Here is a 27,581-nt window from a genome sequence, read left to right on the forward strand (position 1 = left end):
CCTCACCCAGGGGAAAACTACAGTGTCCTGGCCAAAGGGCCAAGCCACAAAGAGGGAGCCATCAAATCCTGAGACAGAGTGAGCACCCAAAGGAAGAGGCATCAGACTGGCTGAACTAATCCCCAGCAGGAGGTGCCCTAGTGGTGAGTAGAGCATGCTGTGACACAGATATGCTGGGAGTTGTGATAAGTGCTTATTTACATATGCTAGTTATTCAGGGGTAAATGACAAATGCCACTCTTATCAGAAGTAACAGAAGCAGCAAATGGCTGTACCAGGAACCTCCTTTAATGTTCAGTGGTCAGTTATACAAGAGGGTTTTTTATTTATGCAAAGAGTATTCACATAGCTGTTCCAAACTATGGTCCATGTGTTATCAGGGTTCTTCTTGGTGGGCCAAATGAAGCCTTTTGTGAACCAAGTTGAGAAAGGAAGTGGTCCAGATGTCCTTTCTTAAGAAGTGCTTCATCAATTGAAGACTTTGGAGAATCCTCACGATGAGTCAATTCCTTCATTCTGTTGTTGTTTTATGTGTGAACTATTCAAACATCCTTGTGAAGAAAGACTGTTGCTCTGCAAAGGGGAAAAGTGTTTCTGTAACACCTCTTATCAATGCAAAAAGCTATTTTTTGGTGTGTAAGATAAGCCTAACACAAAGTGATTTATCTCAGCGCACCCATTTTTGGAAGAAATTAGGATCCAAATCCAAAACCCCACCTTAAAGTGCTGGGAGTTCAAATTGATTCAAGTCATAACATACAACCCAAACTCTGTATCATTATGAGGGATCCATTTTACTACATAGGTGTGTAGGGTAAAACAGATTTTACATATCTCACAGTATATTGTGTAAATCAACTTTTACTTGCTGTACAGGTTTGGTATAAGCTATACTTGTACTCTGTTTTCTAAACAAGATTTATTTACAAAAGTTAGATGCATTTTCTGGTATTCAAGCTAAATTATGTACACATTTAAATATCTCCGAGTGGTAGCCATGTTAGTCTATCTCAGCAAAAACAATGAGGAGTCCTTGTGACACCTTAGACTAACAAATGTATTTGGGCATAAGCTTTTGTGGGCTAAAACCCAGCAGTATATATATTTTATAGCACATGAAAAGCTGGGAGTTGCCTTACCAAGTGGGGGGTCAGTGCTAACGAGGCCAATTCAATTAAGGTGGAAGTGGCCTATTCTCAACAGTTGACAAGAACGGGTGACTATCAGAGGGAAAATTACTTTTGTAGTGCTAACGAGGCCAATGTGATTAAGGTGGCAATGGGCGACATCCAACCATTGACAAGATGGTGTGAGTATCAGCAGAGGGAAAATTACTTTTTTTAGTGACCCATCCACTCCCAGTCTTTATTCAGGCCAAATTTGATGGTGTCCAGTTTGCAAATTAATTCCAGTTCTGCAGTTTCTCGTTGGAGTCTGAAGAAAAAATTTCTTCAACAAAAAAACTTCAAAAACAGACTCCAACAAGAAACTGCAGAACTCTAAGGTCCACAAGGACTCCTTGGTGTTTTTATTTAAATATCTATGACTTTTAAGTATAAATCAAGGGTTAAAGATGTTTTACTACCTACTTTCTGGTATTTTTAATTGCGGTGTTTACTATAAACTCAACATCTTTTATCCCTTTCTAGCACAGGAAAGTTTTTTAGGAGTGCTTTTTTTAAAATGGTGCTCATTTGATTTCAAAATAAGATTTAATTATTCCTCAGATATCTACTCATGGTGTTTGTTTTAAATAAGAAAACTTGTTTTTAATGAGGGCCCATTCTGCAAATCCTTTGTCTTTTGTGAGCAATCGCATGTGAGACAGATTTTTGTCTGAAGGATCAAATCTCAACTCTCGTATATCTGGGAAGGGGAGGGTGGATAGGAAACTTCACTACTACCTTCCTTTTATTATGTTGATGGCCAGCCTTCTCCTTAACTAAAATACCCTCCCAAGCATAAGAGATTTTTCCTGTTTCTTTGATCTGTTCTTCTGCCCATTGTCATATCCTGTACCTACAGATCCCTCCCAGACTTCATTTTCTCTAGTTTTGGGGGGGAAGGATGGGGGTGGGAAGGGGAATCAGGCTTTTTGTAAAACAATTGTTTTAAAAGTTCTATATTCTTTACCTTCCAGGCCCAGGCCAATGTTTTCTATATGATTAACACTCCCTTATGAAACCTTACTACTTTTAAAAAATAATTTTTAATAGGGGCTTTTCAATTTTACATAACAGCTGTGGGAAAATATTTATGTAAAATGCCTGTAATACTATAGAAATGGCATTACTTAGCTATTGCAGAATTCTTTCTCATAAATAAGAGTGAACACTGAAAGGATAATGTTTTTATTCTCACTTTCACCGGTGTGAATCTGGTATAATTTGATTGCCTATGGTCCTAATTCTCTAAACACTTCTCCATGTGAGCAGTTCCATTGACTTCAATGGAATTATGCATGCATGTAGGTAAAGATCATGTACCTTGGTAATTTCAAGAATGGGGCCTTTGCCCAGATTCACAAGTGTAACTGAAATGATGATCTAAAGTGTATTTTTACACTTTAGATCATAATGCATGCCCTGTTGTTTGTTTTGTATTACTGTAGTAACCTCTCCTCATCTCCTTTTGATGTCCATAAGAGTTAGCAGGAAGATTTTGATAAACCTTAATTGTAAAAACTTCATTTAAGAGTTTGGATTTTTGTTAGAGATCATTAGAAACCAGGATAACATTTTCAAAAGGGCCTAAATCTCACTGAAAGTAAATAGGTTTTAGGTGACTTGGGCACCTAAAACTAATCAGCAGTGCTCATGAAAATACCTTTAAAATGGCACATTTTATAAGACAATTCATGAATTCTATGTGCTCCACCCAAATATTTGACTTTCCTGTTTACAGTAACTTTTTTCTTTTCTTTTGGCTTAGAACAATAGTAATATATCTCACATTTGGGAATAAATAAGCTACAGATTGATTGAAGGTTTCTGGTACAGGGCCAGAAATAGAAATATAAGTTTGTGGCCAATGGAATTGTACGTGTTCAGCTGCTTGTGGAATCAAGCCTTTTATCAACGTTAGTTGCCCCTGCTTACACATGGAATGAGATTCTCACCCTACTCTGGGCCTTTTAATGCCTGAGAAAACTGTCAGAAAGGCAAAAAGAGGATTTAAAATCCTGTGATGCATCGGGGAATTCCTCCCTGGATGCAGGAAGTGAGAACGGCAGCTGCAGGCTGTGTTCCAAGGCTGCCCGTGTAAGTCTTAATGTAGGGGTTGTGCTGGGGCAGGGCCTTGGCATGAAGCACTGTGGAGATTCTGGGCAGTGTTACCCATATGGCAACCCAAGGGAGCTGCTGTAACTTACTGTTGGTATGATAGTGCCTAGGAGTCCATATTGAACTAGGCACTGTACTAGGGTTACCATATTTAGTGCCTCCAAAAGGAGGACACTTTAAAGGGGCCCCAGCCCTGCCCCCAGCCCCGCCCCCACGCCCGCCCCAACCCCGCCCCCTCCCCAAAGTCTCCGCCCCCTCCCCTGCTTCCCGCGAACATTTGAGTCGCGGGAAGCCTGAAGCAGGTAAGGGTGTGTGTGGGGGGGGGGGAGGAGGCGCGGCCCACCCCCGGCACCGCAGGTCCCCAGCCCGTCCCCCGAGCCCCCGGCCCGGCCCGGCACCGCCGGCCGAGCCCCCGACCCGGCACCCGAGTCCCCGGCCGGGCCCGGCACCGGGCCCCCCCGAGCACCGCCGGCCGAGCCCCCGGCCCAGCACCCGGCCTGGCACCCGGCCACCCCGAGCACCACCGGCACCCGACCCGGCACCCGAGCCGCCGGCCGAGCCCCCCGGCCCGGCACCCGGCCCCCCCGAGCACCGCCGGCCGAGCCCCCGGCACAGCGCCCGGCACCCGGCACCCGAGCCGCCGGCCGAGCCCCCCGGCCCAGCCCGGCCCCGGGCCCCCCCGAGCACCGCCGGCCGAGCCCCCAGCCCGGCACTGCCGGCCAGGCCCCCCGAGCCCCCGGCCCGGCCCCGGGCCCCCCCGAGCACTGCCGGCCGAGCCCCCGGCCCGGCCCGGCACCCGAGCCCCCAGCCCGGCACCCGGCCCCCCCGAGCACCGCCGGCCGAGCCCCCGGCCCGGCCCGGCACCCGAGCCCCCGGCCCGGCACCCGGCCCCCCCGAGCACCGCCGGCCGAGCCCCCGGCCCGGCACCCGGCACCCGAGCCGCCGGCCGAGCCCCCCGGCCCGGCCCCGGGCCCCCCCCGAGCACCGCCGGCCGAGCCCCCGGCCCGGCCCGGCACTGCCGGCCAGGCCCCCCGAGCCCCCGGCCCGGCACCGGGCCCCCCCGAGCACCGCCGGCTGGGCCCCCGAGCCCCCGGCCCGGCACCCGAGCCGCCGACCGCATGTCCGATTTTCCCGGACATGTCCGGCTTTTTGGGATTTCCCCCCGGACGGGGATTTGGAGCCCAAAAAGCCGGACATGTCCGGGAAAATCCGGACGTATGGTAACCCTACACTGTACAAACACAAAATAAAAATGACAATCATTGTCCCAAAAAGCTTACTTAGATAACCGCCCCCTTCTCTCCTAGGCTGTCTAAATTACACTGGGGGCTGCTGCGCTGGCCCAGGTTTCTAGAGCACTCCAGGAGTGCAGGGGTTGCTTAAAGCTACCTTCTCTCTGGTTGTGAATTCTGTGCTACACCTACAAGAGCACAGAATTTCACCCAGGGCTGAATTTGGTCCTTTGTAATACACTTAGGCCTTCTCATCTCTCTTCTTCCCCATGGGCCTGATAATCTGGTGCTCAGCACCTCTCGGGACATGCCCTATATTCAGTAATGCATCCTTAAACATGTCCCTCTGATTGATCTAGGTTAGACATTCTTACCTTCTTTGGGGAGCACTGTGTAGGTAGCTTCCATGCCACCATGGATATGGTCAGTCACATGACAGTGCAGTAACCAGGTGCCAGGGTACTTTGGAAACATTTCCACAGTTTGAAATGTGCCAGGGAAAAGGTCAAAGACATCGGCCCGGTAAACTCCAGTTTGCTTCAAGGGGAAAAGTAACAATAGCAATTACACCTATGCAATGGATAAATACACAGTGCTGCATCTATAGATGGCTGTACAATGGGCTACATTCTCCTGAGGTTTACACAGGTGCTCACTCTCTCTCAGAAGTTATTCAGTGGTCTTAACAGGACTTCTAATGGGAATAAGATAACAAAGTTTTGGCCCAAGATGTTAGAGAGACAAGGTGGGTGAGGTGACATCTTTTCTTGGATCAACTTCTGTTGGTGAGAGAGACAAGCTTTTGAGCTTACACAGAGCTCTTTCTCCAATATGTCAACTCCAGAGCAGCCTCACTTCACAGATCCATTAATTCATACACTCATAGACCTTCCTTTCAAAATTTCTAACTAAAAAAATGTAACTGGACAACTGTGTGAGGGGGTGGGGGGAAGCACAATTTTCATATCTTGAGTGTGGCAACTTGGAGATAAATTATGGAAGTAGCATGAGACATGTACCTATACTAAAATCTCATTATCAAACATTATCTAGCCTTCCCTCATATAAAGGTATTTTGGTCTCAGCAAATATTTTTTATATATAAATACTATAACTTGTTCTTGCAGGACTGTGGTTTAAGATTGTAACATCTCATTCCCTCATAATCCTCATGAAAAGAGTGAACACAGTAAGAAATGAACATAAAATTAATTTTACCTTATAATCAAAGCTATGGCCATGGAAATGTGCTGTATGCATGTCTACTTCATTCCCCATTCCCATCAGGTACCAGCTTACTTTATCTCCAACATGCATTGTAAGACCATGTAAGTTTCCAAACAGTTTTCCATTAATGGCTGGGGAGAGGGGGATACAAAACACATTTTGTTTTGTTATCTAGGTTTTAATGGCAGAGGAATTTGAGAGTTTAATGCTAGTGGCAGGCAACCAAAACTACTTTGAATGTCCCCTTAAAAAAAATAAAGGCACTGACTGAATGTACTGTCCCTATCAAATAAGGAAACCTATGAGGATAGGATCTGATGATATGATACATCCCACATTTGCTCAGTGGGAAAAGAGGCTAGGAGAGAGCTCTACCCTAGCATGGGGCTGATACTGTGAGGTCTTGTGAATCTTCAACTCCTGTGGGACACAGAATCGAAGCTATCAGGAGATGCTCAGTACCTTTCAGGATTAGGCCTTATATTATCATTTGGCCCAACATGTATGCTTGATCAATGAAATTTAACAATTTAGGTTGATTTTAGGGATTAGGATTTCAACCTGGATAACTTTTTTATGGGTAAAAAATTAGAATATGATAAAACCATATTTTATATTTCAGTATTTTTATTTAAATGGCACTTAAGCATATGTTTAAGTGCTGTCCTGACGAATAAGGGTTCTTGCCTGTCTGAGTAAGGCTTGGGCCCAATAACTGGACATCCATTAAAGCTTGGAAAGTCACATATGCACCCAGAACCAAAAGATCACAAGACTTCTATGGCTGTCAAATTTGTTTCTGATTTCAAAGATACAGTGAAATGAAATTGGGAAATGTACCATGCATTTTATTGCTTTCAATAAATTCCTCGTCTTCTTTGTTTACTTTGTCTGGATTGGCAGAATAAGTTTTGATATTTTCATCCAAGTACCAAGACTCGTTTTCATCAAAAACCATAAAAAGAAGAGCAAATTCAACTCTCTTTTGCAACAGAAATTTGGGCAAATACTGCTTGGGACAGACGACAAGCGTCCCTATTAATCCACTGTAGGTATCCTGAAAACACAAAAACAAAATTCTCATGGGTGCCTTATCTAAATAGAATGAGCTTTAATAGCTGACTGAAATACTCATTAGTAACAACATCACTACTGAGCCTGAGAATGCATTATTGTTGGCATTTGGTAATTGACAATCGAACAAGGAAATGTCACAGATAAAGAGGAGGGTTATTCATTTAATCCTGGGGCAGCACAAGGTGCAATACAGCATAAACAGCAACTGTTTCTTCTCTCCGTATATTGTAGTTGTTGCTCGAGTTAATGTTACAAAACCGCTTTAATTTTAATCCTGGTTTAACTTGCTTGTCTCTCTTTCCAAAATTCATTAGAGATATTTTTTTTTGTACTTTGTCTCCATTCAAGGGTGACTTCAACTAAACACATATGCAATAACCTCTGCTTTCAGATTTATTTATTTATTTGGGGCACTATTGTGCTCAATTTGCATGTGGCATTGTGGCAGTTTTCCATGCAAATGACCAATTACATATTTGCTCCATTAATTCTCATCAGAATTAATGGAATCAGCTCTTTCGCTTTCAAGGATTTTTAGGATGGTTGCTTTAAATATTAGTTTAGGCTAACCAGTACATAATAGCAGGAATGCAGTGAAATTACAAACCAGTAACTCAGTATGGAATTATTATGCCCTTTAAAGTAACAAGTCTGTCTAAATAGCAGTAGTAGCAGGGGCTTTGGTTTGATCAGAGAAAATGGAAGAGTTCAAACTCCTTTCCTTTTCACTGTAAAGGAATTTTTGTTTAACTGTCATTAGAAATGTACCTTAACTTTATCCACAATTGAGTAATAAGCCCAAGGAATACAGGAGGGATCTCCTTTCCCAGAACCAGATCGGTCAGGGATTTTCCAGACGTATGTTCTTGTTTCACCTGAATTAAATAGATATTAGTGTATTTTAAAGGTGTATTCACTTTGTTCACCCTGTCCACAATTTTATTTATTCAAAGAAGCTGATGGCAAGTGATTCAAAGGATGTTGTCAAGGATTTTAGGTCTAAAAAATTGATCAAGTTGATGGGGTTCTCCTCCCCCCCCCCCCCACCCTCCACTTGACAATCAAATCATGCTTCACAGGACATTTTAACAAACAACCTAGTGCAAAATACAATTCATTGCCCTTCAGGAAAAGTTATCATCTAAGAAGTTGTTCTGAAGCAGATGGTATTTTAATTTACAGTTTATTTTTGCCGTGAACTTCCTCTTCTTGAGTGCAGCTGTGGCTGACTCATTTATTGTTATTTCCCTTCTGCGGATACCTGAACTCTTGCTCAAATCCCTTTGTGTGATGGCACTATTCAATTCTGCCACTTCTTAGCAAAGTAACTCTGTATTCTATGAAGAAGACAGAGAACCCAGAATAACTTTTGAAATAACATAGAAATTGTATAGGCTAAATCATGCTGTTCTTACATGGCCAAATCTCCTATTTTCTTCAATGGGAGACTTGCCTGTTTAAGGACTGTGAAATGTGACTGCAGGATCTGGCACTGTACTTCTAAGGCCAAGTCTAGATTAAAAAGTTAAGTTGACCCAGCTACGTCGCTCAGGTTGTGAAAAATCCAAACTCCTTAGTGACATAGTTAAGCTGTCCTAACCCCCAGTATAGATAGCACTAGCTTGACGGAAAAAGTCTTCTGTTGACCTAGCTACTGCTTCATGGGAGGTGGATTAACTATGGCAGGGGTCGGCAACCTTTCAGAAGTGGTGTGCCGAGTCTTCATTTATTCACTCTAATTTAAGGTTTCATCTATCTATCTATCTATCTATATAACTAAACCAGGTGTAGGCAATCTATGGCACGCATGCCGAAGGCAGCACGCAAACTGTTTTTCAGTGGCACTCACACTGCCCGGGTCCTGGCCACCGGTCCAGGGGGCTCTGCATTTTAATTTAATTTTAAATGAAACTTCTTAAACATTTTAAAAACCTTATTTATGTTACATAAACAATAGTCTAGTAATATATTATAGACTTACAGAAAGAGACCTTCTAAAAATGTTAAAATGTATTACTGGCATGCGAAACCTTAAATTAGAGTGAATAAATGAAGACTCGGCACACCACTTCCGAAAGGTTGCCGACCCCTGAACTAAACTATTGTTGTATGTAAAGTAAATGAGGTTTTTAAAATGTTTAAGAAGTTTCATTTAAAATTAAATTAAAATGCAGAGCCCCCGGACCGGTGGCCAGGACCCGAGCAGTGTGAGTGCCACTGAAAATCAGCTCGCATGCCGCCTTTGGCACATGTGCCATAGGTTGCCTACCCCTGGTACTATGGCAACAGGAGAATCCCTTCCATCACTCTAGTGAGTGTCAGCACTGAAGTGCTATAGCAGCACAACTGCAGTTGTCCTACTGTTGCACTGTAAGTGTAGCACAGCGTAAGATGCAGTGCAATAATTGTAAATGAGGAGCATTACATGCTAATTAACCAGTAGTTCTATGAAAATATTATAACTGATTGTATTTTCATGAAAGTAATACCAGCTTAGTAAAATTGCAGTGGCTGAGCAGAAGGGTTTTGTTTTTTGTTTTTTCCATCCTAAGCATTATTAACCAGCTTGAAGTTTGCTGTGAGCATAATGATATAGTAAGTGATATAGTTTACCTGGCTGAGTTACAGCAACAGTGGAACTGTCCGTTTTCACTCCGTGGGCATGTATAGAATATGGTCTCGTGGCCAAATTCTTAAAAACAATTGTAACTTTGTCACCAACGTTTGCGAGAAGCAACGGACCTGTTGGGTTGAAAAGAAAGACAAATCTTTCCTGGCTCGAAAGATGGTCACGCCAGTAAAAAGGCCGCTTCTTGTGTAGGGATATTAAAGAAGGTACTAACAGTGATTCCCCCAAGTGACAATGACCCCCCAAAAAGAAGAACAGGAGTACTTGTGGCACCTTAGAGACTAACAAAGATGCATCCGAAGAAGTGGGCTGTAGTCCACGAAAGCTTATACTCTAATAAATTTGTTAGTCTCTAAGGTGCCACAAGTACTCCTGTTCTTCTTTTTGCGGATACAGACTAACACGGCTGCTACTCTAATGACCCCCCAGTAATTTGTCCCCCAGACTTTAAAATCCAACAGTTTCACCAAGTACAAAAATCTCTTGGGTCTTCTGTTAAAACGTGTAAGCTACTGTCTGTAGAAACCATTGATTGTATCTGTCCTGTGAAAGATACTTTACCACTATGTAAAACTTACAAACAAGTTAATTGACTTTGTTCTTGAAGTAATTGATACAATGTAAACAAACGCTATAAGCCGTTAAGTGACTTTCACATCATTGTAACAGCAACGGCTCCTAGGAACAGACCCCCACCCTCTGTGATTAAAGGGCTGGGAGTCTCAAATGAATTAGCACACACCCCGAAAGTGGTGGAGACAGTAAATTAAAATATGGTTAAGATATGGAATGTATGTTGATGAATGCTTGATGTACATGAATGGTTAGGGAGGTGCCAGCCTAGAAAGGGAGTATCCATCGGCCAAAGAATGTGTAAATTGGACCACCAGACCCCTGGAGGGGAAACTGGGATCCACCCCATCACCTGGAAGGATGAGAAACTCAAACTTTTGACAGTGTGGAGCACCAGGAATGTACCCAGGAATGTGCCATCCGCTGATTGAGTCAGCAACAGCAGAATGAAACAGCTCCCATAGACTAACATAGGAATTAATTCCTATAAGAATGGACTCTCAAGACTGATGACTTTGAGTCTCTGGTTCTGCTGCCAGCCTCCAGGAGCATCAGGTGCACCTGACACGGACTTGGCTCCATCCTAATGACCAAGATACCTGGCCAGTAACTTGGCATGAGCAACTTCTAGGCTGGTAACTATAACACCTACACAGAACTTGAATGAATGATTCTGTGAATGAATATATATATATATAAGGAATAAGTAGTCAAACAACATTGTTTACTTTTATCTTTTGCTTTACCATTATATTTACAATAAATGTGGCATCTTTGCCTTATCCCTCTTAATAAGATCCTGCTGGTTTTTATTCACTTGTGTTGTGTGAACATGCAGCAGAAGTAGGCATGAGGTCTCACTCTAATACTTAGCCCAGGAAAACTGAGTCAAAACCTGGTGAATTATTCATTATGGAAAGAGTAGATTCAATAAGCACAAATCATGTATGTATAATAATTGTAAATTGTTTATTAGACTCAGATTAAGGCCAGAAGGAACCATCCTGATTATCTAGTTTGACCTCCTGCACAGCACAGGCCGCAGAACCTATCCCATCCACTCCTGCAATAGGCCCATAACCTCTGGCTGAATCACTGAAGTCCTCAAACCTTGATTTTAAAGCCTTCAAGTTACAGATAATCCACCATTTACACTAGTTATAACCAGCAAGTGACCAGCGCCCCATGCTGCAGGGGAAGACAAAAAAACACAGGGTCTCCGCCAGTCTAACCTGGGGGGAAATTCCTTCCTGACCCCAAGTATGGTGATCATTTAGGCCCTGAGCATGTGGGCAAGACCCACCATTCGGACCCCCAAAAGAATTCTCTGTAGTAACTTGGAGCCCTCCCCATTTAGTGTCCCATCTCCAGCCACTGAAGATATTTGCTACTAAACACAAATGGTATATGCCATTGTAGGGAACCTTATACTATCTCCTCCATAAAACTTATCAAGCTCAGTCTTGAAACAAGTAAGACTTTTTGCACCCACTGACCCCCTTAGAAGGCTGTTCCAGAATTTCACTTCTCTAATGGTTAGAAACCTGCATCTTATTTCAAACCTAAACTTGTTGATGGCCAGTTTATATCCACTTGTTTTTGTGCCAACACAGGCCCTTAATTTAAATAACTCCTCTCCCTCCCTGGTGTTTCTCTCAGATGTGTTTGTAGAGAGAAATCACATAACCCCTTGGCTTGCTTAGCTTAAGTTTCCTCTAGTAAGGCATGTTCTCCATTACTCTGATCATCCTAGTAGCACTTCTCTGCACCTTTTCTAGTTAGAGTTTATCTTTCTTAAACCTGGGAGACTAGAATAGCACGTAGTATTCCAGGTGAGCTCTCACCAATGCCTTGTACAGTAGTAACAACACTTACCTATCTCTACTGGAAACACCTCACCTAAGGCAGCCTAGGATTGAATTAGCCTTTCACGGGCACATCACACTGGCAGCTCATAGTCATCCTGTGATGGACCAGTATACCCACGTCCCATTGCTCCTCCTCTGTTGCTTCTGACTAAGTCCCCAATTTATAGCAAAAACTCTTGTTGTTCATCCCTAAGTGCATGACCTTGCACTATTTAAGTCTTATCCCACTTCTATTACTCCAGTTTTCAAGGTCATCTAAATCTTCTTATATGATATTCCAGTCCTTCTCCATATTGGCAATACCTCCCAACTTTGTGTCATCTACAAATTTTATTAGCACATGCTGTCTTTTTGTGCCAAGATCATTAATGAAAATGTTAAAAAGATTGGCCCTCAGACCTATCCTTCTGTAACTCCATTAGTAACCTCCCTCCTGACAGTTCACCTTGCAATATGACCTACTGTTACCCCTAGTGTTACCAGGGGTCCGGTTTTCGACACCTGGTACTGACTGGGCCATTAAAAGTCCAGTTGGCAGAGCTGGCAGGCTTCCTACCTGGCTGCATGCAGCTCCCCGCAAGCGGTGACATGTCCCTTGGCTCCCAGGTGGAGGGATGGCCACCCGGGCTCAGTACACTGCCCGGCCCTGAGCGCCAGCTCCCATTGGCCGGAAACCACAGCCAATGGGAGCTGCGGGGGCGGTATCTGCAGGTGGAGGTAGCGCACAGAGCCGCCTGGCCGCGCCTCTGCCTAGGAGCCGAGGGACACTTCGCCACTTGTGGGGAGCTATCCGATGTGAGCGCCGCCTGGAGCCCACATCCCTCACCTCCTCCTGTGCCCCAACCCCCCCCCCTCAGCTCAGAACCCCCTTTCACACTCCAAACTGTTCTGCCCCAGCCCAGAACCCCCTCCTGGACCCCAGATCCCTCATCCCTGACCCCACCACAGAGCCCTGCCCCAGCCTGGATCCACCTCCTGCACCCTGAACCCCTCATTTCTGGCTCCGTACATACCCCCTCCCACACCACAACTGCACCCAAAAGCACCGATTAAAATGTAAGGTGATAGTTGAATGTGTACGACAGCAGCTTAAAAATAACTGATAATTTCAACTAATGGACATAGCTGATGTATTACTCTGACCAATATTTTCAAACTTGTGTCTGAAGTGACTCACCTAAGTAGGTCGCCTAATTTTCAAAGGTGCTGAGCATCTGCATCTCTCATTGAAATCCGTATGGATTTAGCTGTCCAATCTCAGGCCAAGTTTGAAAATAGTGCTGTATATACCCTAAATATAATGCATGCGTTCATAAATTGGGATTTCCTCTTCTACTGCAAACACAGGTCCAATCTCACTTACATCTATGTAAATCAGGACTAATTACGTTCAAGTCCTATGGAGGTGTGAGTAGAAGCAGGCCCAGTATTGTTCTGCTTACTCTCTAGTTTGTCTTGTAGTCTAGAAATCAAGGTATTCTGACAGATGAAGTCTGCATTTCTGTAAATTTATTATGACCATACCTAAAATTTCCAGATGCTGCTGCTCCTCTGCCCTTTCCTTGGGAGTGCTGAACGTCCTGTCGGTGTATTCCCTATAAACAACTTTCTTGTACTTCGAGCCAATGAACTTATCTTCTTTATTTAAAAATGGATTGCCAGGGCTAGAGGAAAGGAGACAAACTCAGGAATTCAATAAAAGCCTCTTTCTGTGTTCCTACAGCATCCTTCACAACGGTGTGTCAGAGTCCTGTACAGTTAACCATAATAAATTTGCAAACCCTGCTATATGCTACAGTAAATGTACCTCTGAATTGGCTATTTCTACTATACAAATATTTTTTGTTGTGATGTGCCTCTGGCCCATAAAGAAAACAGCCACTGGGAAGAAGCTAGAACCTCAGCAGAGATCAGGAGGCCTACAACCACAAAGGTTCAAATTCAGCAGGTGAGCATTGATCTGAGCGACTTGTGTATGTAAACATTGGGTCCCTGCCCATGTACTGGGCTGAACTGAGACCCTGGTCATTTTGTGTGGGGCTAGGCTGATACAGAAGCTGTTTTCCCCAGAAGTGCCTTTGGCACCTAAACCGCCTCACTCTAGGAAGGGGGGGTCCCAGCTTTGGATCGCAAGCCGACATGGGTGCTGCCACATCCCTGGTTTGAAGTGGTTTCTATCATGTACAGGGTTTACAGTTTGGTTAAATGGCTCTCAGCACCCCCACAATGCAAATTGTTCCAGCATCCCTACAAGCAGAGAGAGGTGCCTCGCTGCAGCCTGCAATTTGGTGCCTGTGACACTTTCTCAGGGTATCCTGGACTGTGGGTCACCATGTTCCCCACCCCCACTCCGCCTCAGTGAGAGAATCTTGCTGGTATTAAACTTAGTGTGTGTCTCAGCTCCCTGACAATGTCTGTTAGCCACCCAAACAAACTCCTCAGGGCTCTGCGAGCCCTTGCTTTGCCTTGGAGATTAACACTTGATATACTCGGGGCCCCGGACACCTCAGAAGTGTCTCTCCCCCTGTTGTGTCCAGTCCCCTCCATGGACACTCTTAGTAATTATCAGGTTTGTTAGTATACACACACTAGCTTGTTCGATTCAACTGAGTATCAGCTCCATTATAACACCTCCGCACTGTAATTGGTTTATACTGAAAGCAAGTATAAATTATTAACAAAGGTTAAGATTTTAAGAGTGAGACAGGGTAATATGTTACAAATAAAACAAGTGTAACACACTTCACTAGATTAAAAATCATAACTCCTAACAAGCTAACCTTGTCTAAAGCAAAGTCCATTGTCTAGAACCCCCTGTGGTTCTTATCTCCGGTGCCTTGCATACACCATGAACGGGTGGCATCTCCTATTGGCTAGCTTAGATGGCTCCCCACCTAGCACACTGGCTTTTGTGGATCCCATACTTGGGTATCTATCTCTTCCCATTCATTGTACAGGGAACCTGGGCACCTATAACTCAGTCTTTGTGGATTACAGTAATTTTCAAGGTGCCCAAAAATTTGGTGTTGCAATTCTCAATGTCCCAAAACCTAAATTCCTTTGTGGACCCAGACTCAAGTGTCCCCAAAGAGAGGAAGAAACCTGCAGAACTCTGCAGGGACTGAGAATTGCTGGAGAACAGGGTAGTTAATTGAGAAAACAATTAAATGGGGGGCAGGGGAACAGCTGAATGGAAATATGAGCAAACTAACAGGTGTAAATATAAACAATTACTTGGTATATTTCATTAGCCTTGCCTGGAACTGGAAGCTGAACAATTTTTAGTAGGCAGTGAATACCACGGCTGGGACTCATAGTCACAAAACACCCTATCACTGACCTGAGCTCATAACTGGGGCAAACCAAACAACCAGCTGACTGAGACAATAATAGTAGTAGTAGTAGTAGTAGTAATACATTAAGGATAAGGCCTCATAGTGATGCAGATCTGGTTATGGGGTATCAGTTCTCCTCCTTAAAATAAAGGAGTTTATACATATGTGGGAAGTAAAGAAGAGAAGATAATTCTCCTTGGTAAATGTTTACCATCTAAACCCTGCACGAGGTTCTCCAAGCAAGTAGGTAAGATGTTACATACAAGTGTTTGTGGCACTATGTACCTCAATGCCCCCATCTTCACCACTGTTGTGTAATTATGATATGTTTTGTACAAAGTATGTCATGTGAGGTATCATAGGAATGGTCATGATCTGCTGAAATCCATTGTTCTGTCAAAATATGTATATCATTAGTGGGTATGAAATTCAGATTTCGCTGTAGGGTTGTTGAAATATGCTCTAAGTTTGGGAGTCTCCATTGCTAGTTCTTTAGTGACAACAAAGGCGGTGAGCCACACCCCAGCAGGTGTTACACAACCATTAATCAGCAGGGGAGTTGTAAACAAGGATTTTTATAATTTTGTAAGAGAAGCACCACACAACTGGGATTGCTCAACCCTGTGACTCAAGGCCCACCAGGAGATGCCTGGGCTAGTTTCCTCCCCCCTCTCTCCCTGCACACACACACACACAACCAAAAAAAAGTTAGGCCGTGTCTACACTGGCACTTTACAGGACTGTAACTTTCTTGCTCAGGGGTGTGAAAAAACACCCCCCTGAGCGCAGCAAGTTTCAGCGCTGTAACGCACCAATGTAGACATTGCCCCAGCGCTGGTCGCTATGCCCCTCGTGGAGATTTTTTTTTTTTTTTTTAAGAGCACTTTAGCGTTGCTAATGTAGACGTGCCCTTAGTCTCAAATATGTTGGTGATGGGGTTTTTGGATATTCATTGTTACCTTTCCTCATGGAATTCATGCCTCTCATGTTCCCATGTCCTGTTGGGAGAATAGTCCCATTCAACTTCCACTGCTGCAATATAATAAGTCTTTTCATGCAAATACAGCGATGGAGACAGATTCCACCAACTGCATTTTTTCACTTTGTATTTCTGTTTCATGCCCCCGGTGTAGTGATCTGTTGTCAAGCACTCCACTTCAAAAACCCCTAGAGAGAGAGACACACATAACAAGCAAGGAGATTAAAAGAAAACCTGCACAGATAGGAACCCTCAACCTATGTGTCCTCTATGTCTGTGCTGTATCACCTTTGTGTTGATTTAGACTATAAACTATTGAAGCACAGACTATAAGCTCTAGCAACATGCAAGGTGCTTGTCCAACGGTTCTACTCACAGTAGTAAACATGTGTAAATACTGGCAGAATTGAGGCCTTAGATTGTGCTAGCCCCCACCCCTCTCAGAGAAATAGGCACTGAAGGAAGGTGCCAATCTCTGTTTAGCAATTCCCAGGAGAACAGTCAGGCAATTTGGGCACCTAAGTAGCTTCTCACTCCCCCCCACCCCCACCCCACCAGCTACAAGTTATTGGTTAGAGCTGGTTGCCTAGGATGTGCGAGACCCAGGTTTAGTTTTTACCCCCTCTCTGCCAGAGGTCGGGGAAAGGATTTGAGCAGGCGTCTTCGACCTGTCAGGAAAGTGCACTCACTAATCACTGAGCTATGGGATATTCGGATGTGGGGCTCTCCCAGTTTGTCCTGGTGACGCTCTTTCCCTATGGCTAAATAATGAAAGAGTGATTTGGAGCAGGGGTACTGGAGCCGGGGCCTCCCACTTCGGAGGTGGATTTCCTAACCACAAAGTCATTTTTTCTCTCTCTCTTTCTGAGACCCAATGAGTGTTCCATTGTGAATAAATACTTAATAGCCAGAGGCTGCTGACCAGATCTGGCCCTGTGTGCAACATAGGCAGCTAAACGCCTGTCTTCCCCTGGTTTGTGGATTGCTCTGGGGCTTAGGTGGGAGATGGCTGGAATGAGGCACCAGTGTTCCTGCCCAGAGACAGAAACATAGGTACTGAGGGAACTTCTATCCTGAAAGTTAGTCACTGAGTGAGTGTAAGAGCCAACAGTATTCATTGTGATCCAAAAAACCCTGCTGGAGACAAAATTGGGATTTAGGTACCTAAACCCAAGATTTAAGTGCCTGAATCTGGGCTATAGGTGCCTGAATCCGGACTTTAAGAGCCTAATTACCTTTGGATTCGGGCCAACATCTAAAACTGTTCTCAGCTTTACACCTTCTTTCAGCCGTCATGTTCTGTAGTAAGCAATGCTCCATAAAGTGGCAGTCCTCACACTTTCATTCTGGGGAGCACTTTGGAACAGAATCACCTTCTCTTTGCCTAGCAACTCATTGCTTGGCTCAAATTGACTAGATTGTGGCCTGACCTACACAGCCAGCCAGGCAAGGATACAAGGAGATTCCACTTCCTGCTCTTCTGTGCCACTGCATAACCTCCCAGCACCTTGGGTTTGGGGTCAGAAGGACCTGCACACCCACTACCTCCCTCCAAGCAAGAAGGCAAGGAGTGGGTAGAGTTTTGATTCCAGCCCTGTGCTGGCCAGCACAGCCTAGCTGGTGCAGGGAGAAGTGCGGGAAGCAATCTACTACTAATAATGGGCAATAGGGAACAGAGAAAGACTTGTATCTGCCTGAGGTATGATTCCTTCCCTGTACTGCTTCTGGGAAGCAAAACTACCCACACCTTTCACAAGGCATAATGTACAAGCACAATCTAGTGCTAAAATGTGTCATTTTGCAAAGCACTGGGAGGGCTCCACTGGCTACTGGTGGTCCATGGTTCATTGTCAGAGAACTACTGCCATAAAATGATCAACAATGAATTTCCTGGTCTAAGCTGCTAATATTACATTTGCTATGGTAGATGCCTATATCAGAGGCAATGCCACAAAGACCTGAGTGCCCACACTAAAGGGGAAGCATAGTAAGGATGGTCATTTATTCACCTTCAGAGTCAGGCGTCATAATAGCTGTAAGAGTGGTGTGTGGAAACAGGTTTGTTGTGTCCCTTCTTGTTCCTTTTGTTAGGAAAGTGTTTTCTGAGAAGTAGATCCCATGGATATCAACCTCCGATCCCAAGCCAATCAAATGCCAAGAAACAGTGTTTCCTTTACACATGTCAAGGCCAGGCTGGTTTCCATACATATATCCATTAATAGCTACAGGAAAGTTGTGAAAGCCAAAAGTATTCTGATTAGTGCATGTAACACATTCTCTGTTGCATCCATATTTGGTAACACACGTCGGATAATGTGGTTTCCTAGTCTGGCAAAATGCATCATTGTCCTCTTCTATCATTGTCAGAACATAGCAACTTCTAAACTCTCTATTTTTTTATAAATAAAATATTCAGTAACTTTGAATTACATACTTTATTTTCTTGGAAAGTATGAGTCTGATGAAAAACCATTGGGAAAATGGGACCTTTCAATTCAACAGATCAGCTTCCTCTGTGTATTCAGGAACACATTTGCAGACTTTACTGACTAAAATACAGTTTCACTGCTTTTTACTCCAGCTATCACTTCAGGGCTAATACAGCTAAGAGAGAATGAGATGGATTCTATTCCTTCTTGGGTATTAAATGTAATTGAGTGTCAGTTAGCTACACCTGTGCAAACCTAGCAAAGGCAATAGAGCTGCACAAGTGTCACTTAGGGCCTAATTTTAAGGCACTGGGGGTTGCACAGGTGTCAATGAGACCAAAACTTGGCTTGCTGAATTTGGTGATGAGGCACAAAAAATAAATGAATGCTTGATGCCCAAGTCCCAGCTAGAGTGTGCAGGGCAAGTAATTTGGGGAGGGGGAGAGGAACACATCTTGAAATCTGAATGTATTTGATCTAGACAATAAGCATGAAACTCCATCATGCCATTGTTAAAGACTCAGTTCGTGTAGTAGCCTTCACTTTAAGGTGAATTTTTAATGCTGTTGGAAGGTGCCAGACTCAGCCCTTCAAACTAAGATCCTTCATTCATCCACATAGCTCTCTGCCTCTGCTGTATGTTTTCTCACACTTCCCAATCCATGTCCTTCAGCCCACCCTTGGAGGGACACCCCTTAGGGCAGTTCACACTTCATGCCCATTCAGTCTTCTCGCTCTCTCTGCTGAGACTGCCATGAGGGGTGCATATCAGTGCTAGTAGTGGTGTAGATGCCTGTCTAGAGATCATGGACTTGTTCCCTGAGACACTGAACAACTGTCAGCTGGGGCTGAATTGTGAAGCGGTGGCCTATAGATAAGTAAAGTATCTTCAAACAGCTTATTACTGTACATTAGGGGAGTTGTAGACTATAACTGAGTACAAACACATCCTCAAACTGTTACTTAAGTGACCTTTATCCACCAAACAATGGATCCATTATAAAGATGTTAATCCTCAATGAATGCTTAATATTCAGTTTGCATTTATTATTATACAATAATATTCTTCCTATATCTACACCAGTTAGTTAAACTGTACCAAGCACAATCTTGTCCCTTGCTGCAATCTGCTAGGGCAGAGATGGGCAAACTATGGCCCGCGGGCCACATCCAGGCCACGGGACCGTCCTGCCTGGCCCTTGAGCTCCTGGCCCCTACCCCGCTGTCTCCCCTCCCTCGCAGCTATGCCGCCAGTGCTCTGGGAGGCGGGGTTGCGTGCTCCTGTCTAGCAGCACGGCAGCATGTCTGGCTCCGGCTGGGCAGCGCAGCTGTCAGACATGCTGCTCTGAGCAGCATAATAAGGGGGCCGGGGGGCTGGATAAGGGGCAGGCGGTCCTGGGAGGCAGTCAGGGGACAGGTAGCAGGGGGCGGTTGGATGAGGCAGAGGTTCTGGGGGGCGGTCAGGGGATGGGGAATGTGGGAAGGGTGGAGGGTTGGATAAGCATCTCGGAGTCTCGGGGGGCGGGGGTGTGGATAGGGATCAGGGGACTGGGAGCAGGGGGGTTGCATAGGGGTGCGGTCCAAGGGAGCGGTTGGGGCGGGGGGTCCTGGGAGGGGCCAGTTAGGGGACAAGGAGAGGGGGGAGGTTGGATGGGTCGGGGGTTGTGAGGGGGGCAGTCAGGGGGGCGGGAAATGGGAGGGGGCAGATAGGGGGCAGGGACCAGGCTGTTTGGGGAGGCACAGCCTTCCCTACCCGGCCTGCCATACAGTTTTGCAACCCCAATGTGGCCCTCGGGCCAAAAAGTTTGCCCACCCCTGTGCTAGGGAGACATTTTAAATTGTATTTATACACTGTTGTACTGCAAAAGAGCTTTTTACAAGTAATTCCTTAAAAATAATTGAACTACATTTTCAAAATAGTCTCAATGCAGCCTCTAACTTTCTACATAGAAACATGTAGCACACACCAGAATTTGCTTGAACTGAGATAAAGATGTGTGTGATAATGACAACATGCTATATAAAGTATTTGCCTATTTAGTTATAATAAAGTTAAGTCCTTACAGTGCATCTTGTTGGACTCCTGGAAGTCCTCATCTTCCTTGTCAATGTCATTAGGATTTATTAGAAACATCAAAATGTTCTCATCCAAATACCAGCTCAGATTCTCATCAAACACTGTGGCAAGTAGGAAAAACTCCTTGTCTACATTTTTCTGTAGATAAGAACCAGCACAAACAGAAAAATACAAATGAGTAAACTAAAGGACATCAAAGGGCTTCTATTAGTTAATTACTTTGTGAATATATTTACCATAAGGGAGGCATACATAAATATGGATGGATAGATAGGAACTCATCTTTCATCTGAGGAACTCTCTAGCCACCCGACCTGGTCTGTAGCTACCCACTCTCTTCTGCCAAACTGTCTCATTACTGACCTGCAGAGACCACTCCTAGAGATGAGGGGGAACCTCAGTATCTATATCATTCAAGCCCCTGGCCTTCCTGCTGAGATTTGCCAGCCAGGATGCCACTTGATGCCGGTGGTGGTGGCTTTGTGATGTGTACATCAGCCCATCAGGAACTGGACTAGAATCCTCATTTCATACTGTCCAACAAACACCCATTAAATAGTGACAATCTATAGTCACTGCTTACCATGATCTAGAAATAGCCCATTCTCAGTTCTCTACTGAATAATCCCACCATCCCAAACAAACAAGACACACATCTTCCCACCCACCTCCCCAAAAAGCCCCCCAAAGAAAAGCATGTTTAGCCTGGCAGGCTTTTAAAGTCACAGTTCAGGAAGGGAAAGCAGATTGGGTTAGAGTGATGTAAACACTTTCACTTTCTCCTTGAGTTACCTGTTTCCCAGACGGAAGCAGAGTTCCTTTCCTGCATACTAAGAGAGGGCCCACAAGGCCAGAGTTGGTGTCTTTGACTGAATCTACAGCTGAATAGTAAAGCCAGGTTAAGCAATCTGGATCTTCCTGGGTGGGACCCACATCTTCTGATACCTTCCACTCATACGTATATGTAGCACCAGGACTCACGTGTGAAGCAGGAGCTTCAGTGCCTGTTATAAAATCAGCATTAAAAATCAAGCTCAGTAGCTAACCTCCTGGTCATAAACACAATTACTTTGATCACAAATGCATCAAAATATACAATTGCTTGTTCTCTGCAGGAATCTCCTGGTTTCCATATTCACCTCCGGAGATGGTATGGTACAGTGCACCCTCATTGCCCTTGCTGTAGCTCACACCGTGAGGCTGAATGCTGAATGGGTGGCTGCCATTGTTCTTGAAGGTCACCCTGACGATGTCGCCCACTTCTGCCTTGATGACAGGTCCTTGTAAAGAGCACAGATTTCAATGGTCAGACTGTTTTGATCCAGGTGGGACATAAAGCTGAAGGACTGACACAGGACTCATGGAAGACAGCAGAGTCTTTTACCTCCTTGAGTCCTTCAACAAATGTACCCTGATCTTCGCCAATGGTAAAGTGCTTTGGGATCTAGACTACACTGCTGCACGTACAGCTGCAGGGGGCACTCACTGGAGTCCAGCACAGGCAGCTGGGCTCCAGCTTTCATTAAGGGAGAAGCTATGGGGACTGGATGGTTGTGGGGGCAGAGAGAGGCTACATATGAAGGAAAGGAAGGCAGAGGAAACTGAAGGGAAGATGGGTACAGTGACAAAAAGGGTTGTGGCAAGTGTTCTCTTCAGCTAACCGTAGCCCTAGATGGTACCCAGGGAATGAGAGAGGTACTGTCTGAACCCTCTCTCTTTTCCATTTAATTACCAGCAAGTGAAATTCATCCTAGGCAACAGCACATGTAACCCCAACCCTATAATCCTTTTGCTGCCCAAGCACGTCCTCCATCTCCTCCTGGTATCCTGCCCATCACAGACACCAGCTCTACCACTACCTCCCCCCATTCAGTTCATGTACTTTTTCACTCACCCCTCAACAGAAGTAACCAAGTCAATGAAAGCACCACCTGCCCTCCTACCATTCATTCTTTTACTCTGTAGCAGATGCCAGGCACCACCTCCCTGCTCATTCATGGAGCTGACTTAACCCTCTCAGTGCCAGTATAAATTGTCATTTCCACCCTTTCTCCCATATGAAGCCTGTAGCATTTATAAGCTCTGTCAGTCAAACCAGTCATGTTCAAGGGGCTTACAAATGCTGCAGGTTCAGAAAGGTAACAAACTCCACCAGCTTTGCCTTAAATTGTTTTAAACAGTCTCACCTAAGAGTCCAAGATGTTCTTCCTCGGGGAGCCTTTTCTTACACTTTGTGAAGGTGACATCTGTGTACTCCTTATAAACCGCTTTTTTATAAGAACCACCAATTCTTTTTTCATTTTGTTCAAAAAATGTCTGAGATTCACTGTTCAGAAGACATTTGATAGAAACAAACAACTTTTAATAATACTGTGCTCTAAGCTAGTGCTTTCATCAGTAGCTCTCAAAGTGCTTTACAAAGGAGGGCAGTATCTTCCTCATTTTACATTTGGGGAAAATGAGGTACAGGGAGGTGAGGTGACTTGCCCAAGGTCACCCAGCAGGAGCAGAGCTGGAAATAGAACCTAGATCTTCTGAGTCCCACTTTAGTGCTCTACCCACTAGATCATATTATAGCTCGGTCCAGCAATTAAAGAATCATGAGTATGCAGAAAAAGCCTAGCAGACCCCTACACTAAATTCTGTACAGCTTGTTTTTCTTTTCTGAGATCCTGCCTGGTTACTCTTATGTACACAGTGTATTAGGAGACCCACAAACAATAGTTTCTGGCCAGTGCTTTGTAATTTTTATTTTGGTTTTAGGAAAAAAGGTATTTTTATTATCAGTTACACAAGAACACAGTGAAATAAGACGAAAAAAACAATTAAACAAGTTTGCAGATTTCATGAAAGCTTACTCTGTGATTATTTTTTTTTTAATTATTGTTGCCCTTTTCATTCACTGATCTCACAGCACTTCACAGCTTTTAATTAATTAAGCCTCAGTCCAGGAAGGTAACAAAGTGTTGTTAAGCCCATTTGATAGATGAAGACTAGAGATGTTAAATGACTTGACTAAGGGTATGTCTTCACTAGCAACGGCAGCACTTTAACGTGGCTGTGTAGTCGCGGCAGAGTGCCGGGAGAGAGCTCTTCCAGCGCTGTAAAAAACCCACCCCCATGAAGGGCGTAGCTACCAGTGCTGGGAATGCGACTCCCAGTGCTGGTGCACTGTCTACACTGCTACTTTACAGCGCTGAAAGTTGCAGCGCTGTAAAGGGGCAGTGTAGACAAGGCCTTAGTCTTAGTTAGAAGAATCATATATAGCACAAGGGGTAGATTCTCAGCTGGTATATGTTGTCTGCTGATTTCAATAGACCTGTGACAACTTACACCAGCTGAGGATCTGGCCTCTGATTCGCATTCTCTTACCACTCTAGACTGATGGATGACCAGTCCAGAAATTTTCAGGGACCCTGATTGTTGTCTATATATGGTGATACAACATTTCTTCATTCCCATGTAGTTATTAATGCTACAATGAAACTTCCTTCAAGGTCTCAAGGGAAGTAACAGGCATAATTGTTATGGGCTATATATTGCAATCAATGTTTAAGAAGCACTGAAAACAAGAGGGATTTTTTTCCTTAAAAATCAATGGCTCTTTATGGCTGTGTATATTTAGCATGTTCAAACCAAATCTGTTTTAGTAAACAAAGCTTGTTCACTTGTGGCTATAGTCTATAGCTGCTTTCTTATTTAATAGGAGGTATTTACCTGTCAATAATTAATTGTTGTCCTGTAAAATGGTTTATTGCAGATGGACCATAGTTCCAGATAATTTCCTCAGCTGCAAGGTAGTAATGTCTTATATTTGTATATTCATTGTGATCTGTTGTAGGTTTTTTACAGTCTTTTACTTCAAATATGGCCTGCATACCACCTGGGGAGGGAGAAAAAAGGGAGATACAAATACAACAAACCTTAAGTGGAGAGGGAGGGGATTTTATGTGAACCTTTTTTTTTTTTTCTTTTCTTCTTCTCCCATTTAAAATTGTCTGTTTCCTTCCCCTGGGACTCACTGTTGCATGATATAAAAATCACAGACAAAAGCAAACTACATGAAACACCACACCCAAGCCAAATTAGTGTGTAGTATGCAATACAGGCTGCTATGTCGTGGTAAAGGATGTCTTTGTCTTATGAAGGTACAGTTCATATTAGTGACAAATAAGATTAGAATTGAGTGAAAACAGACTGTCAGATATGCTTCAGCTTAGGCAAAATGCTATTAGATTGGCTCTGCTTTCACTCAGAACTTAATCAGTGACTCATTTGTGAAATTCCTAGGCCTCGTCTAAACTAGAAACGGTTTGCAAGTATAACTGTACCAATAAACCCTCCTAGTGGAGATGGAGTTTATTACCAACAAAAGGACTTAAAACAGTTCCCTGAAGAACTTAAACCAGAGCCCAGAGTGAAATAAGCTATACTGACAAAAGGAATTTTTGGTCATTATAACTGCATCTACACCAGAGCGTTTACAGGCATAGCTACTTCAGTTAAGAGTCTGAGGGGTGGGGTGTTTCCCCCTCCCCCCCCCCCCGACATAGTTGTGTCAGCAAAACATTTAAGTGTAGACCAGGCCTTAGATGGGAGAGAAGAAGCCACACAATGGGCCATGAGGTACAGAATAAATTACTGTGGCCTTGCCTGAACTTGGAATGAGACCCAATTTAGCCACTGGTGGCCAGCAACCAATGTAAATAAAAGAAGCTACGATTCACACTGGCTGAGCTTACCCCATTTGCAAGCAGAGGTAAACTTATCCAGTGTAAATCATGGCTTTGCTCATCTACATTTGGAATTTGCACCAGTTCCTGCCCACATACTACTGAATCCAAGTAGTGACAATATGTCCATTGACTTCATTGGGCTTTGGTTCAGCCCTTAGTGTAATGCATTCCTAGATGAACTGCTGAGAATGTGAGACAGCTTTGTTAACTAGACTGTGATATATCAGATGACAGTCTTCCTAACATCAATGTTCATGCAAAAGTGACTCAGTAAAGGGTAAGCTCAGGCACAATTAATTCAAATGGTTAGATCATTCCAGTTCTGACTGGGGTCTTGTATCCACTTCTATAATGTTTACTGTGGCTCTTCTGTTTTTTGTATCATGATTATGGCATGCAAAATAAAGCACTCAGGTATGCCACATTCCCCTGTAGATTCTAAGATTCAATAGACAGTAACTTATTTCATACCTTCTATGTGATCATTGACTTGGCAACTAAGCATCCATTCCCCAGGGTTCTTCGGTACCATAAGAGCATCAACAAAGGTAGCAGGGAAGAGGCTGATGGAGTCAATGCGGTGATTCCTTTCTGTAAAAACCTGTCCATGGAAATAGGCTGAGTGGACATCAGCTTCATTACCCATGCCAAAAAGATGCCATTTCACTTTGTCTTCTGCACACATGGTGAGATTGGGAAGATATCCATACATGTATCCATTGATTGCTTAAAAAATAAGAAATGCTATTTATTATATATTCACCATCACAGGGCTCATAGACCTTTGTGCAAAAACGTATCTTTCCAGCCATGTAACATTAAAATCACTGCCACTATACTATAAGGTAGAGATGAGCGCTAACCAAAACTCGGATTCTGAGCATCCTTCTCATTAGGCCATGGGGTTCCAAAACCTGAATCCAAATCTGATCTGCATGGCTAGTATTTGTACTGTGGTCATCAGTCCTTTCCATGAATGTTTAGTTCAGGCCAGATTTAAGGCTAGAGTCTGTGGTGACACTAAGCAGCACAGACTATGTTTTGGAGTATAGTATAATGCTTGGGGGGAGGAAACAAACTTCTGCCTACAGTGGTCTGGGAAACTATGCTAGTACAGATTCAACAGCAATTTGAGCAGCCCGGTAGGTGACTCAGACCCACTGTATATGCCCTTTGTCACAATTACATGGTTTGGTTTTCCCACACCTCTGGTCCTGCCAGATACTTGCCCTTTTCATTTCTAGTATTAATAAGTATTGCCCCAATCCTGATCACACTAAAATCAGTGGCAAAACTTCCATTGACTTCAACAAGAGCAGAAGCAGGCCCTAAACCTTCACTTTTATATAAAAACATCGAAAAATAATAAAGCACTTAATTAAACAAACAACCTAGCTATAGCTCATCTTTTAAAGATTAGAAAAGGAATGTTAATGGGATACAACAATGATGAACAGATCTTTAAAAAAATTCTTACAGTGCATTTTATTGCTCTCCTGGAAGTCTTCATTCTCTTTGTCAACTTTGGCAGGTTCGGAGCAATATTTCTCAATATTGTCATCCAGATACCAACTGAGATTTTCATCCATCACAGCGAACATAAGGATAAATTCAGCATCAATGTGTTTATCGCTTCCTCCATCCAGTGTGCCTGAAAAAATAGTCATTTTCATACACTGGCTGGTGAAATGCTCCTTTCCTCAATTCTTAGCTATAGTAATTGTGACGTTGCACTCTATATGTTTATGGAAATATGCTTATGAGTGTGAATATAATGTAACTGAATATGTTTTATGCAAAAGGTCTCTTGTAAGATATCATTACAAAGCTTATAATCTACTGTGTTAGCCTATTTGTATGTATGTATTCTTGTATCTAAAGCTAGGAATATGAAGTATTACTCTGACGTCCTATTGTAATTATGCAAAGTGTGGGCCATTAATGGTGGTTTAGAATCTTGATGGCTCCCATTGACTAGGACAATGAACTGTGAATGGGTTTGTTTACCTACAAGCCTTCCTATGTATGTGTCTTCCAGCTACTAAGTAATGAAGAAGACGATCTCACAGGACATGTGAACATGTCACATGATACTCAAATCCATCTTAAACCCTGGTGCTTTTCCACTGAGAAGGAGG

At 43.8% G+C, this 27,581-nt stretch overlaps 1 protein-coding gene across 1 annotated transcript in view; it reads right to left on the reverse strand.

The window, feature by feature from the left end:
• Positions 1-266: 266 nt before the first annotated feature.
• CP (ceruloplasmin) overlaps positions 267-27,581 on the reverse strand; it is a 35,824-nt gene continuing 8,509 nt past the window's right edge. Inside the window, exons 4-19 of the mRNA XM_054040558.1 lie at positions 26,921-27,094; positions 25,915-26,169; positions 24,425-24,590; positions 22,894-23,033; positions 21,847-21,987; positions 21,500-21,711; positions 20,695-20,845; positions 18,211-18,423; positions 16,182-16,389; positions 13,412-13,551; positions 9,431-9,559; positions 7,586-7,692; positions 6,581-6,797; positions 5,732-5,871; positions 4,888-5,050; positions 267-573 (exon numbers count right to left, since the gene is read on the reverse strand). Coding sequence (XP_053896533.1) covers positions 539-573; positions 4,888-5,050; positions 5,732-5,871; positions 6,581-6,797; positions 7,586-7,692; positions 9,431-9,559; positions 13,412-13,551; positions 16,182-16,389; positions 18,211-18,423; positions 20,695-20,845; positions 21,500-21,711; positions 21,847-21,987; positions 22,894-23,033; positions 24,425-24,590; positions 25,915-26,169; positions 26,921-27,094 — 2,591 coding nt within the window. The 3' untranslated portion in view covers positions 267-538. The remainder of the gene's footprint in view (positions 574-4,887; positions 5,051-5,731; positions 5,872-6,580; positions 6,798-7,585; positions 7,693-9,430; positions 9,560-13,411; positions 13,552-16,181; positions 16,390-18,210; positions 18,424-20,694; positions 20,846-21,499; positions 21,712-21,846; positions 21,988-22,893; positions 23,034-24,424; positions 24,591-25,914; positions 26,170-26,920; positions 27,095-27,581) is intronic.

The sequence above is a fragment of the Malaclemys terrapin genome, chromosome 9 (assembly GCF_027887155.1).
Source record: "Malaclemys terrapin pileata isolate rMalTer1 chromosome 9, rMalTer1.hap1, whole genome shotgun sequence".
NCBI lineage: Eukaryota > Metazoa > Chordata > Testudines > Emydidae > Malaclemys > Malaclemys terrapin.